The sequence below is a fragment of the Calypte anna genome, unplaced genomic scaffold (genome assembly GCF_003957555.1).
Source record: "Calypte anna isolate BGI_N300 unplaced genomic scaffold, bCalAnn1_v1.p scaffold_110_arrow_ctg1, whole genome shotgun sequence".
Lineage (NCBI taxonomy): Eukaryota > Metazoa > Chordata > Aves > Apodiformes > Trochilidae > Calypte > Calypte anna.
Window position 1 is genome coordinate 33,927 of NW_022045425.1, and position 13,790 is coordinate 47,716.

The 13,790-nt window shown below is 53.0% G+C and overlaps 1 protein-coding gene across 1 annotated transcript; it reads left to right on the forward strand.

Moving 5' to 3' along the window:
• Window positions 1-290: 290 nt before the first annotated feature.
• LOC103526233 lies at window positions 291-13,357 on the forward strand. Its single transcript, XM_030468453.1, has 5 exons — window positions 291-531; window positions 1,477-1,762; window positions 12,099-12,641; window positions 12,752-12,963; window positions 13,023-13,357. Exons 1-5 carry the CDS (start codon window positions 291-293, stop codon window positions 13,355-13,357), a joined length of 1,617 nt encoding a protein of 538 aa, XP_030324313.1.
• Window positions 13,358-13,790: the final 433 nt, after the last annotated feature.

The window sequence follows — 13,790 nt, forward strand, 5'->3', positions numbered from 1 at the left end:
GGTCCCCAGAGATCATGGTGGTCCCATGGGATCCTGATGGTCCCAGGGGAATCATGGTAGTCCCCATGGACATCACAGTGGTCCCCAGGGATCATGGTGAGGTTCCTGAAGATCAGGGTGGTCCTCAGGGCTAATGGTGGTCCCCAGAGATCATGGTGGTCCCATGAGATCCTGATGGTCCCAGGGGAATCATGGTGGTCCCATGGACATCACAGTGGTCCCCAGGGATCATGGTGTGATCCCAGAGGAACACGGTGGTCCCATGGGATCCTGATGATCCCTGAGGAATCATGGTGGTCCCCATGGATATCACAGTGGTCCCCAGGGATCAGGGTGGTCCCCCAGAGATCATGGTGGTCCTGTGGGGTCCTGATGGTCCCTACGGATATCACAGTGGTCCCCAGGGATCGTGGTGTGATCCCAGAGGATCAAGGTGGTCCTCAGGACTAGTGGTGGTCCCATGGGATCCTGATGGTCCCAGTGGAGTCATGGTGGTCCCCATGGACATCACAGTGGTCCCCAGGGATCATGGTGAGGTCCCTGAAGATCAGGGTGGTCCTCAGGGCTAATGGTGGTCCCCAGAGATCATGGTGGTCCCATGAGATCCTGATGGTCCCAGGGGAATCATGGTGGTCCCATGGACATCACAGTTGTCCCCAGGGATCGTGGTGTGATCCCAGAGGAACACGGTGGTCCCATGGGATCCTGATGATCCCTGAGGAATCATGGTGGTCCCCATGGATATCACAGTGGTCCCCAGGGATCAGGGTGTGATCCAAGAGGATCAGGGTGGTCCCAAGGATGGTGGTGTGATCCTTGAGGCCCTGGGTGGTCCTCAGGGCTAGTGGTGGTCCCATGGGATCCTGATGGTCCCTGGGGAGTCATGGTGGTCCCCATGGATATCACAGTGGTCCCCAGGGATCGTGGTGTGATGCCTGAGGATCAAGGTGGTCCTCAGGATCAGTGGTGGTCCCCAGAGATCATGGTGGTCCCATGGGATCCTGATGGTCCCAGGGGAATCATGGTAGTCCCCATGGATATCACAGTGGTCCCCAGGGATCGTGGTGTGATCCCAGAGGATCACAGTGGTCCCATGGGATCCTGATGGTCCCTTGGGATCCTAAGGGTCCCTGGGGAGTCATGGTGGTCCCCATGGACATCCCAGTGGTCCCCATGGATATCACAGTAGCCTCCAGGGATGGGATCCTGCTGGTCCCCAGGGATCCTGCTGATCTCCAACCCATCCTGGTGGTCCCCACACCCCTCTCCCCTTCCCCACAGCCCCCACCATGGCCCTACCTTGGGCTCTTCTTCTTCATCTTCTCACCCAAGTCCTGGCACAAGACACGAGCACCCAGAGCTGCCACATCCCCCCCGCCGGTGAGTTCCCCCCCCCTTTTCCAGAAGAATCCCAACCCCTCTTCCAATGAAGATTCCAACCCTTCCACCATCCACCTTCTTCTCTTCCTTGAGCAGCTTTCAACGCGGCCTTGGGACGTCCCAGCACCCAATCCTCCTCCTTCCCCAACCACAGCATCGCCGCCAACGCCGTGGACGGCAACCGGGATGGAATCTGGGCCCACGGCTCCTGTTCCCGGACTTTGAAGGAGATGGAACCTTGGTGGAACGTGGATTTGGGAAGGACCCAACCCGTGGTGGCCGTCGTGGTCAAGAACCGTCAGGATTGTTGTTGGCAAAGTCTTCGAGGAGCTCAGGTCCACGTCGGGGACGCGCCGGGAGAGCGCGGTCGGGATAATCCCATGTGAGGCTCCAAACCCTTTGGGAGGTGACGTTGTTGATGATGTCATCACCAAGCCCTTTGGGTGGTGATGTTGTTGATGATGTCATCTCCAAACCCTTTGAGTGGTGATGTCATTGATGATGTCAATGGGTGGGATCTACCCTGGCTTCGGGGAGGTTCTTGGTGGTGGCGCCCATGACGTCCTCAATGAGGGAAGTTGAGAAGAGGGGTGGGCCCTGGGGGGGACTGAGAAGTGACACCACTCAAGAGCTGGCATCGTTGATGATGTCATCTCCCAACCCTTCGAGTGGTGACATCATTGATGATGTCAATGGGTGGGATCTACCCTGGCTTTGGGGAGGTTCTTGGTGGTGGCACCCGGGATGTTCTCAAGTAGGGAAGTTGAGAAGAGGGGTGGGCCCTGAGGTGGATGGAGAAGTGACATCACTCAAGAGGTGACATCGTTGATGATGTCATCTCCAAACCCTTTGAGTGGTGACGTCATTGATGATGTCAATGGGTGGGATCTACCCTGGCTTTGGGGAGGTTCTTGGTGGTGGCACCCGGGATGTTCTCAGTTGGGAAAGTCAAGAAGAGGGGTGGGCCCTGAGGGGGCTTGAGAGGTGACACCACTCAAGAGGTGACATCGTTGATGATGTCATCTCCAAACCCTTTGAGTGGTGACGTCATTGATGATGTCAATGGGTGGGATCTACCCTGGCTTTGGGGAGGTTCTTGGTGGTGGTACCCGGGATGTTCTCAGTTGGGAAAGTCAAGAAGAGGGGTGGGCCCTGAGGGGGCTTGAGAGGTGACACCACTCAAGAGGTGACATCGTTGATGATGTCATCTCCAAACCCTTTGGGAGGTGACGTCATTGATGATGTCAGTGGGTGGGATATACCTTCAGGGAGGTTCTTGGTGGTGGCACCCGGGATGTCCTCAATTAGGGAAGTCAAGAAGAGGGGTGGGCCTTAAGGGGGTGGAGAAGTGACACCACTCAAGAGGTGACATCATTGATGATGTCATCTCCCAACCCTTCGAGTGGTGACGTCATTGATGATGTCAATGGGTGGGATCTACCCTGGCTTTGGGGAGGTTCTTGGTGGTGGCACCCGGGATGTCCTCAAGTAGGGAAGTTGAGAAGAGGGGTGGGCCCTGAGGTGGATGGAGAAGTGACATCACTCAAGAGGTGACATCGTTGATGATGTCATCTCCCAACCCTTTGGGTGGTGACATCGTTGATGATGTCATCTCCCAACCCTTCAAGTGGTGATGTCATTGATGATGTCAATGGGTGGGATCTACCCTGGCTTTGGGGAGGTTCTTGGTGGTGGCACCCGGGATGTCCTCAGTGAGGGAAGTTGAGAAGAGGGGTGGGCCCTGAGGTGGATGGAGAAGTGACATCACTCAAGAGGATGGTGACCAAGGCAGTAGGGTCAAGTTGGAGGTCAAGGAGGGTCCCCCAGGGGCCAATACTTGGTCTTCTTCACCAAGAGACCTTAAAGCTCACCCAGTTCCACCTCAAACCATGGTCAGGGACCTTTCCTCCAACCCAGGTTGCTCCAAGCCCCATCCAACCTCCAACACCTCCAGGGATGGGGCAGCCACAGCTTCTGGGGGCAACCAGGGTCTCACCACCCTCACCCCAAAGAATTTCTCCCTCCCTCCCCAAGATCTCCTCTCCATCTCCCCTCTTGGAGGTTGGAACCATCACCCCTCATCCCATCCCTCCAGGTCCTTGTCCCAAGTCCCTCTCCAGCTTTCCTGGAGCCCCTTCAGGACCTGGAAGCTGCTCCAAGGTCCCTCCTCTTGGTCACCCAACGTAGTTGGGCCCAGATGGACTCTGGAGTTCTCATCCACCTCTGGTGATCACTCAGATGATGTTTTGGGGTTTTTTGTGTCCTTTTTGGTTTCTCCAACAGCTGTGGTGACACCACTGGAACAATCTCCTTCTCTAGAGACTTCCAGAACCTCCTTGGGTGCCATCTTGTGTCCTCTCCTTCCAGTCACCCAACATGTTCGGGCCTAGATGTTCTGTAGAGGTTTCATCCACCTCTGGTGATCACTTGAATGATGTTTGGGGGGTTTGTTTTGTGTCCTTTTTGGTTTCTCAAGAGCTGTGGTGACACCACTGGAACAATCTCCTTCTCTGGAGACTTCCAGAACCTCCCTGGGTGCCATCTTCTGTCCCCTCCTCCCAGTCACCCAACTTAGTTGGGCCCAGACATTCTGTAGAGGCCTCGTCCACCTCTGGTGATCACTTGAATGATGTTTGGGTTTGTTTTGGGTTTTTTTGTGTCCTTTTTGGTTTCTCAACAGCTGTGGTGACACCACTGGAACAATCTCCTTCTCTGGAGACTTCCAGAACCTCCTGGGTGCCATCTTGTGTCCCCTCCTCCCGGTCACCCAATGTAGTTGGGCCCAGACATTCTGTAGAGGCCTCATCCACCTCTGGTGATCACTTGAATGATGTTTGGGTTTGTTTTGGGGGTTTTTGTGTCCTTTTTGGTTTCTCAACAGTTGTGGTGACAGCACTGAAACAATCTCCTTCTCTGGAGACTTCCAGAACCCCTTGGGTGCCATCTTGTGTCCTCTTCTCCCAGTCACCCAACATGTTCAGACCTAGATGTTCTGTAGAGGTTTCATCCACCTCTTATGATCACTTGAATGATGTTTGGGGTTTTTTTGTGTCCTTTTTGGTTTCTCCAACAGCTGTGGTGACACCACTGGAACAATCTCCTTCTCTGGAGATTCCCATCACCCCCTGGGTGCCATCTTGTGTCCCCTCCTCCTAATCACCCAATGTAGTTGGGCCCAGACATTCTGTAGAGGCCTCGTCCCCCTCCAATGATCACTTGAATGATGTTTGGGTTTGTTTTGGGGTTTTTTGTGCCTTTTTTGGTTTCTCCAACAACTGTGGTGACACCACTGGAACAATCTCCTTTTCTGGAGACTTCCAGAACCCCCTGGGTGCCATCTTGTGTCCCCTCCTTCCAGTCACCCAACTTAGTTGGGCCCAGACATTCTGTAGAGGCCTCATCCACCTCTGGTGATCACTTGAATGATGTTTGGGTTTGTTTTGGGGTTTTTGTGTCCTTTTTGGTTTCTCAACAGCTGTGGTGACACCACTGGAACAATCTCCTTCTCTGGAGACTTCCAGAACCCCCTGGGTGCCATCTTGTGTCCCCTCCTCCAGGTCACCTGAGTTAGTTGGGCCCAGATGATCTCTAGAGGTCTCATCCACCTCTGGTGATCACTTGAATGATGTTTGGGGTTTTCTTTATGTCCTTTTTGGTTTCTCCAATAGCTGTGGTGACACCACTGGAACAATCTCCTTCTCTAGAGACTTCCAGAACCTCCTTGGGTGCCATCTTGTGTCCTCTCCTCCTGGTCACCCAACATGTTCGGGCCTAGATGTTCTGTAGAGGTCTCATCCCCCTCTGGTGATCACTCAAATGATGTTTGGGGTTTTTTGTGTTCTTTTTGGTTTCTCAACAACTGTGGTGACACCACTGGAACAATCTCCTTCTCTAGAGACTTCCAGAACCTCCTGGGTGCCATCTTGTGTCCTTTCCTTCCAGTCACCCAACGTGGTTGGGCCCAGACATTCTCCAGAGGTCTTGTCCACCTCTGGTGATCACTCGAATGATGTTTGGGTTTGTTTGGGGCTTTTTTTGTGTCCTTTTTGGTTTCTCCAACAGCTGTGGTGACACCACTGGAACAACCTCCTTCTCTGGAGACTTCCAGAACCCCCTGGTGCCATCTTGTGTCCCCTCCTTCCAGTCACCCAACGTGGTTGGGCCCAGACATTCTGTAGAGGTTTCATCCACCTCTGGTGATCACTCAGATGATGTTTGGGGTTTTCTTTATGTCCTTTTTGGTTTCTCCAACAGCTGTTGTGACACCACTGGAACAACCTCCTTTTCTGGAGACTTCCAGAACCTCCTGGGTGCCATCTTGTGTCCTTTCCTTCCAGTCACCCAATGTAGTTGGGCCCAGACATTCTCCAGAGGTCTTGTCCACCTCTGGTGATCACTTGAATGATGTTTGGGTTTGTTTTGGGGTTTTTTGTGTCCTTTTTGGTTTCTCAACAGCTGTGGTGACACCACTGGAACAATCTCCTTCTCTAGAGACTTCCAGAACCCCCTGGGTGCCATCTTGTGTCCCCTCCTTCCAGTCACCCAACGTGGTTGGGCCCAGATGATCTCTAGAGGTCTCGTCCCCCTCTGGTGATCACTCAGATGATGTTTGGGGTTTTTTTTGTGTCCTTTTTGGTTTCTCCAACAGCTGTGGTGACACCACTGGAACAATCTCCTTCTCTAGAGACTTCCAGAACCCCCTGGGTGTCCTCTCCTCCAGGTCACCCAACGTAGTCGGGCCCAGACATTCTCCAGAGGTCTTCTCCACCTCTGGTGATCACTCAAATAATATTTGGGTTTGTTTTGGGGTTTTTTGTGTCCTTTTTGGGTTCTCCAACAGCTGTGGTGACACCACTGGAACAATCTCCTTCTCTAGAGACTTCCAGAACCCCCTGGGTGTCCTCTCCTCCAGGTCACCCAACGTAGTCGGGCCCAGACATTCTCCAGAGGTCTTCTCCACCTCTGGTGATCACTCAAATAATATTTGGGTTTGTTTTGGGGTTTTTTGTGTCCTTTTTGGGTTCTCCAACAGCTGTGGTGACACCACTGGAACAATCTCCTTTTCTGGAGACTTCCAGAACCTCCTGGGTGCCATCTTGTGTCCTTTCCTTCCAGTCACCCAATGTAGTTGGGCCCAGACATTCTCCAGAGGTCTTGTCCACCTCTGGTGATCACTTGAATGATGTTTGGGTTTGTTTTGGGGTTTTTTGTGTCCTTTTTGGTTTCTCAACAGCTGTGGTGACACCACTGGAACAATCTCCTTCTCTAGAGACTTCCAGAACCTCTCTGGGTGCCATCTTGTGTCCTCTCCTCCCAGTCACACAACATGTTCGGGCCTAGATGTTCTGTAGAGGTTTCATCCACCTCTGGTGATCACTTGGATGATGTTTGGGGGTTTTTTTGTGTCCTTTTTGGTTTCTCCAACAGCTGTGGTGACACCACTGGAACAACCTCCTTCTCTAGAGACTTCCAGAACCCCCTGGGTGCCATCTTGTGTCCCCTCCTTCCAGTCACCCAACGTGGTTGGGCCCAGACATTCTCCAGAGGTCTCGTCCCCCTCCGATGATCACTCAGATGATGTTTGGGGTATTTTTGTACCTTTTTTGGTTTCTCCAACAGCTGTGGTGACACCACTGGAACAATCTCCTTTTCTGGAGACTTCCAGAACCTCCTGGGTGCCATCTTGTGTCCTTTCCTTCCAGTCACCCAATGTAGTTGGGCCCAGACATTCTCCAGAGGTCTTGTCCACCTCTGGTGATCACTTGAATGATGTTTGGGTTTGTTTTGGGGTTTTTTGTGTCCTTTTTGGTTTCTCAACAACTGTGGTGACACCACTGGAACAATCTCCTTCTCTGGAGACTTCCAGAACCCCCTGGGTGCCATCTTGTGTCCCCTCCTTCCAGTCACCCAACGTGGTTGGGCCCAGACATTCTGTAGAAGTCTCATCCACCTCTGGTGATCACTCAAATGATGTTTGGGGGTTTTTTTGTGTCCTTTTTGGTTTCTCCAACACCTGTGGTGACACCACTGGAACAATCTCCTTCTATGGAGACTTCCAGAACCTCCTGGGTGCCATCTTGTGTCCTCTTCTCCTGGTCACCCAATGTAGTTGGGCCCAGACGTTCTCCAGAGGTGTTGTCCACCTCTGGTGATCACTTGAATGATGTTTGGGTTTGTTTTGGGGTTTTTTGTGTCCTTTTTGGTTTCTCAACAACTGTGGTGACACCACTGGAACAATCTCCTTCTCTGGAGACTTCCAGAACCCCCTGGTGCCATCTTGTGTCCCCTCCTTCCAGTCACCCAACGTGGTTGGGCCCAGACATTCTGTAGAGGTTTCATCCACCTCTGGTGATCACTCAGATGATGTTTGGGGTTTTCTTTATGTCCTTTTTGGTTTCTCCAACAGCTGTTGTGACACCACTGGAACAACCTCCTTTTCTGGAGACTTCCAGAACCTCCTGGGTGCCATCTTGTGTCCTTTCCTTCCAGTCACCCAATGTAGTTGGGCCCAGACATTCTCCAGAGGTCTTGTCCACCTCTGGTGATCACTTGAATGATGTTTGGGTTTGTTTTGGGGTTTTTTGTGTCCTTTTTGGTTTCTCAACAGCTGTGGTGACACCACTGGAACAATCTCCTTCTCTAGAGACTTCCAGAACCTCTCTGGGTGCCATCTTGTGTCCTCTCCTCCCAGTCACACAACATGTTCGGGCCTAGATGTTCTGTAGAGGTTTCATCCACCTCTGGTGATCACTTGGATGATGTTTGGGGGTTTTTTTGTGTCCTTTTTGGTTTCTCCAACAGCTGTGGTGACACCACTGGAACAATCTCCTTCTCTAGAGACTTCCAGAACCCCCTGGGTGCCATCTTGTGTCCCCTCCTTCCAGTCACCCAACGTGGTTGGGCCCAGACATTCTCCAGAGGTCTCGTCCCCCTCTGATGATCACTCAGATGATGTTTGGGGTATTTTTGTACCTTTTTTGGTTTCTCCAACAGCTGTGGTGACACCACTGGAACAATCTCCTTTTCTGGAGACTTCCAGAACCTCCTGGGTGCCATCTTGTGTCCTTTCCTTCCAGTCACCCAATGTAGTTGGGCCCAGACATTCTCCAGAGGTCTTGTCCACCTCTGGTGATCACTTGAATGATGTTTGGGTTTGTTTTGGGGTTTTTTGTGTCCTTTTTGGTTTCTCAACAACTGTGGTGACACCACTGGAACAATCTCCTTCTCTGGAGACTTCCAGAACCCCCTGGGTGCCATCTTGTGTCCTCTCCTCCCAGTCACCTGAGTTAGTTGGGCCCAGATGGTCTCTGGAGGTCTCATCCCCCTCTGGTGATCACTCGAATGATGTTTGGGTTTGTTTTGGGGTTTTTTGTGTCCTTTTTGGTTTCTCAACAGCTGTGGTGACACCACTGGAACAATCTCCTTCTCTAGAGACTTCCAGAACCTCCCTGGGTGCCATCTTGTGTCCTCTCCTCCCAGTCACACAACATGTTCGGGCCTAGATGTTCTGTAGAGGTCTCATCCACCTCTGGTGATCACTCAAATGATGTTTGGGGGTTTTTTGTGTCCTTTTTGGTTTCTCAACAGCTGTGGTGACACCACTGGAACAATCTCCTTTTCTGGAGACTTCCAGAACCTCCTGGGTGCCATCTTGTGTCCTTTCCTTCCAGTCACCCAATGTAGTTGGGCCCAGACATTCTCCAGAGGTCTTGTCCACCTCTGGTGATCACTTGAATGATGTTTGGGTTTGTTTTGGGGTTTATTGTGTCCTTTTTGGTTTCTCAACAGTTGTTGTGACACCACTGGAACCATCTCCTTCTCTAGAGACTTCCAGAACCTCCTTGGGTGCCATCTTGTGTCCTCTCCTCCTGGTCATCCAACATGTTCGGGCCTAGATGTTCTGTAGAGGTCTCATCCCCCTCTGATGATCACTCAAATGATGTTTTGGGGTTTTTTGTGTCCTTTTTGGTTTCTCAACAGCTGTGGTGACACCACTGGAACAATCTCCTTCTCTGGAGACTTCCAGAACCCCCTGGGTGCCATCTTGTGTCCTCTCCTCCCGGTCACGCAATGTAGTCTGGCCCAGATGGTCTCTGGAGGTCTCGTCCCCCTCCAATGATCACTTGAATGATGTTTGGGTTTGTTTTGGGGTTTTTTGTGCCTTTTTTGGTTTCTCCAACAGCTGTGGTGACATCACTGGAACAATCTCCTTCTCTAGAGACTTCCAGAACCTCCTTGGGTGCCATCTTGTGTCCTCTCCTCCTGGTCACCCAACATGTTCGGGCCTAGATGTTCTGTAGAGGTCTCATCCACCTCTGGTGATCACTTGAATGATGTTTGGGTTTGTTTTGGGTTTTTTTGTGTCTTTTTTGGTTTCTCCAACAGTTGTTGTGACACCACTGGAACAATCTCCTTCTCTGGAGACTTCCAGAACCCCCTGGGTGCCATCTTGTGTCCCCTCCTCCAGGTCACCCAACTTAGTTGGGCCCAGACATTCTGTAGAAGTCTCATCCACCTCTGGTGATCACTCAAATGATGTTTGGGGTTTTTTTGTGTCTTTTTTGGTTTCTCCAACAGCTGTGGTGACACCACTGGAACAATCTCCTTCTCTAGAGACTTCCAGAACCCCCTGGGTGTCCTCTCCTCCAGGTCACCCAACGTAGTCGGGCCCAGACATTCTCCAGAGGTCTTCTCCACCTCTGGTGATCACTCAAATAATATTTGGGTTTGTTTTGGGGTTTTTTGTGTCCTTTTTGGGTTCTCCAACAGCTGTGGTGACACCACTGGAACAATCTCCTTCTCTGGAGACTTCCAGAACCCCCTGGGTGCCATTTTGTGTCCTCTTCTCCTGGTCATCCAATGTAGTTGGGCCCAGACATTCTCCAGAGGTCTTGTCCACCTCTGGTGATCACTTGAATGATGTTTGGGTTTGTTTTGGGGTTTTTTGTGTCCTTTTTGGTTTCTCAACAACTGTGGTGACACCACTGGAACAATCTCCTTCTCTGGAGACTTCCAGAACCCCCTGGGTGCCATCTTGTGTCCTCTCCTCCCAGTCACCTGAGTTAGTTGGGCCCAGATGGTCTCTGGAGGTCTCATCCCCCTCTGGTGATCACTCGAATGATGTTTGGTTTTGTTTGGGGCTTTTTTTGTGTCCTTTTTGGTTTCTCCAACAGTTGTTGTGACACCACTGGAACAATCTCCTTCTCTGGAGACTTCCAGAACCCACCTTGGGTGCCATCTTGTGTCCCCTCCTCCAGGTCACCCAACTTAGTTGGGCCCAGACATTCTGTAGAAGTCTCATCCACCTCTGGTGATCACTCAAATGATGTTTGGGGTTTTTTTGTGTCCTTTTTGGTTTCTCCAACAGCTGTGGTGACACCACTGGAACAATCTCCTTCTCTGGAGACTTCCAGAACCCCCTGGGTGCCATCTTGTGTCCCCTCCTCCCGGTCACCCAACTTAGTTGGGCCTAGACATTCTGTAGAGGCCTCATCCACCTCTGATGATCACTTGGATGATGTTTGGGTTTTTTTTGTGTCCTTGGTTTCTCAACAGCTGTGGTGACACCACTGGAACAACCTCCTTCTCTGGAGACTTCCAGAACCTCCTGGATGCCATCTTGTATCCCCTCCTCCAGGTCACCCAACTTAGTTGGGCCCAGATGATCTCTAGAGGTCTCGTCCCCCTCTGATGATCACTCAGATGATGTTTGGGGTTTTTTTTGTGTCCTTTTTGGTTTCTCAACAGTTGTTGTGACACCACAGGAACAATCTCCTTCTCTGGAGACTTCCAGAACCTCCTTGGGTGCCATCTTGTGTCCTCTCCTCCCAGTCACCCAACATGTTCGGGCCTAGATGTTCTGTAGAGGTTTCATCCACCTCTGGTGATCACTCAGATGATGTTTTGGGGTTTTTTGTGTCCTTTTTGGTTTCTCCAACAGCTGTGGTGACACCACTGGAACCATCTCCTTCTCTAGAGACTTCCAGAACCTCCTTGGGTGCCATCTTGTGTCCTCTCCTCCTGGTCATCCAACATGTTCGGGCCTAGATGTTCTGTAGAGGTCTCATCCCCCTCTGATGATCACTCAGATGATGTTTGGGGTTTTTTGTGTCCTTTTTGGTTTCCCCAACAGTTGTGGTGACACCACTGGAACAATCTCCTTTTCTGGAGACTTCCAGAACCTCCTGGGTGCCATCTTGTGTCCTTTCCTTCCAGTCACCCAATGTAGTTGGGCCCAGACATTCTCCAGAGGTCTTGTCCACCTCTGGTGATCACTCGAATGATGTTTGGGTTTGTTTTGGGGTTTTTTGTGTCCTTTTTGGTTTCTCAACAACTGTGGTGACACCACTGGAACAATCTCCTTCTCTGGAGACTTCCAGAACCCCCTGGGTGCCATCTTGTGTCCCCTCCTCCAGGTCACCCAACTTAGTTGGGCCCAGATGATCTCTAGAGGTCTCGTCCCCCTCTGGTGATCACTCAGATGATGTTTGGGGGTTTTTTTGTGTCCTTTTTGGTTTCTCAACAGTTGTTGTGACACCACAGGAACAATCTCCTTCTCTGGAGACTTCCAGAACCCCCTGGGTGCCATCTTGTGTCCTCTCCTCCAGGTCACCTGAGTTAGTTGGGCCCAGATGGTCTCTAGACGTCTTGTCCACCTCCGATGATCAATTGAATGATGTTTGGGGGTTTTTTTGTGTCCTTTTTGGTTTTCCCAACAGCTGTGGTGTCATCACTGACGCGGGGCCCGGGTCCCTCAGCACCCTTTGCTGCCAGGGCTTGGTGGGACGTTTCATCTCCATCCTCATCCCCGGCCGGGTGGAGGCCTTGGTGCTCTGCGAGGTGGAGGTGGTGCTCCAAGGCTGCTCCCCTTTGCCTGGAGGTACCACATTTTGGGTGGGAAACGGGTTGGATTGGGTTTTTTTGGTGCAGTCAAACCCCCAACCCTCACCCCCACCCCTACCCCGGCCTCTTCCAGCCCCCAACGTGGCGCTGGGCCGCGCCGTGGCTCAGTCCTCCACCTTGGACGCCGAGAGCCACGCGGTCAACGCGGTGGATGGGAAGGTTGACCCTCATTGGCCTTCTGGCTCCTGTTCCCACACGGAGAAGGAAGAGGAACCCTGGTGGTGGGTGGACCTGGGTCGCCGCCACGCCGTCTACGCCGTCACCGTCACCAACCGCCGCGACTGCTGCTGGGAGAGCCTCCTGGGGGCCCAAGTCCACGTCGGGGACTCCTTGAGCGACCACGGCAAACGCAACCCCGTGTGAGTCCCCTCCCCCCAACCCTTTGGTGTCACCCCCTCAACTCCCATCCCCCAAAGGTTGTGGCTGTCCCACCACCGACCCAATCGGTGACGATCCCACCGCCCGACAGCTGCGGCGCCATTTTGGACACCGGGCCTGGGGCCTCCACCACCGTCTGCTGCAACGGGCTGCCGGGTCGCTACGTCTCCATCATCATCCCGGGGCGGGAGGACGTCCTCGTCCTCTGTGAGGTGGAGGTGACAGCTCAGGGTTGTCACCCCCCACCTGGTGGTAAGGACCCCCAAAAAACCCCCCCCCCGACACGACCCCTGGCGAGCTTGGGTTGGCACCTTGGCCCAAAACTGGTGGCACGTCATCGTTTTGGGCCGTGGCACTGGAAGGACACGTTGGGGATGGTCACCCAGCGTCCCTTGGTGTCCCCCCAGCCCAAAATTTGGCCTTGCGGCGCCCGGCGACCCAATCCTCCACTTCCGGCCGCGCCGGCGACGCCATCAACGCCGTGGATGGGAACAGGGATGGGAACTGGCTGCACGGTTCCTGTTCCCAAACCCAAAGGGAACCGGAACCTTGGTGGACGGTGGATCTGGGCCGGCGCCGCGCCGTGGCCGCCGTGGTGGTGAGGAACCGCCTGGATTGCTGCTGGCACCGCCTCAAGGGCGCCCGCGTCCACGTCGGGGACTCCTTGGCTGCCCACGGCACCCGCAACCCCGTGTGAGTCACCCGGCCACCACACCCTGGGGTGCCACGCCCCCTCCACACCCAACCCCCCGCACCCACTCCTTGCTCAGCCAATCCCCACGCACCGAATCGCCGCTGCACCAAATCACCAACACACAACTCGCCAACACCCAACTCAACACAACCCAACTCGCCAACACCCAACTCGCCAACACCCAACTCACCACTGTGCCAACCCACCACCACCCAACTCAACGCAACGCAACTCAATGCAACCCAACTCTCCACCACCCAACTCTCCACCACCCAACTGTTCAACACCCAAATAACCACTGTGCCAACCCATCACCACCCAACTCAATGCAACCCAACTCGCCACCACCCAACTCGCCACACCCAACTCACCACTGTGCCAACTCAACGCAACCCAACTCAATGTAACCCAACTCAACGCAACCCAACTCTCCACC

What these genes read in the sequence shown, in the direction of transcription:
- LOC103526233 (XM_030468453.1), top strand. Translation starts at nt 291, where the DNA reads ATGGTGGTCCCCATGGATATCACAGTGGTCCCCAGGGATCAGGGTGGT. An exon ending in CGCGGTCGGGATAATCCCAT is followed by an intron (nt 1,763 to 12,098) that starts GTGAGGCTCCAA and finishes TTTTCCCAACAG; the next exon opens with CTGTGGTGTCATCACTGACG. An exon ending in CACGGCAAACGCAACCCCGT is followed by an intron (nt 12,642 to 12,751) that starts GTGAGTCCCCTC and finishes ACCGCCCGACAG; the next exon opens with CTGCGGCGCCATTTTGGACA.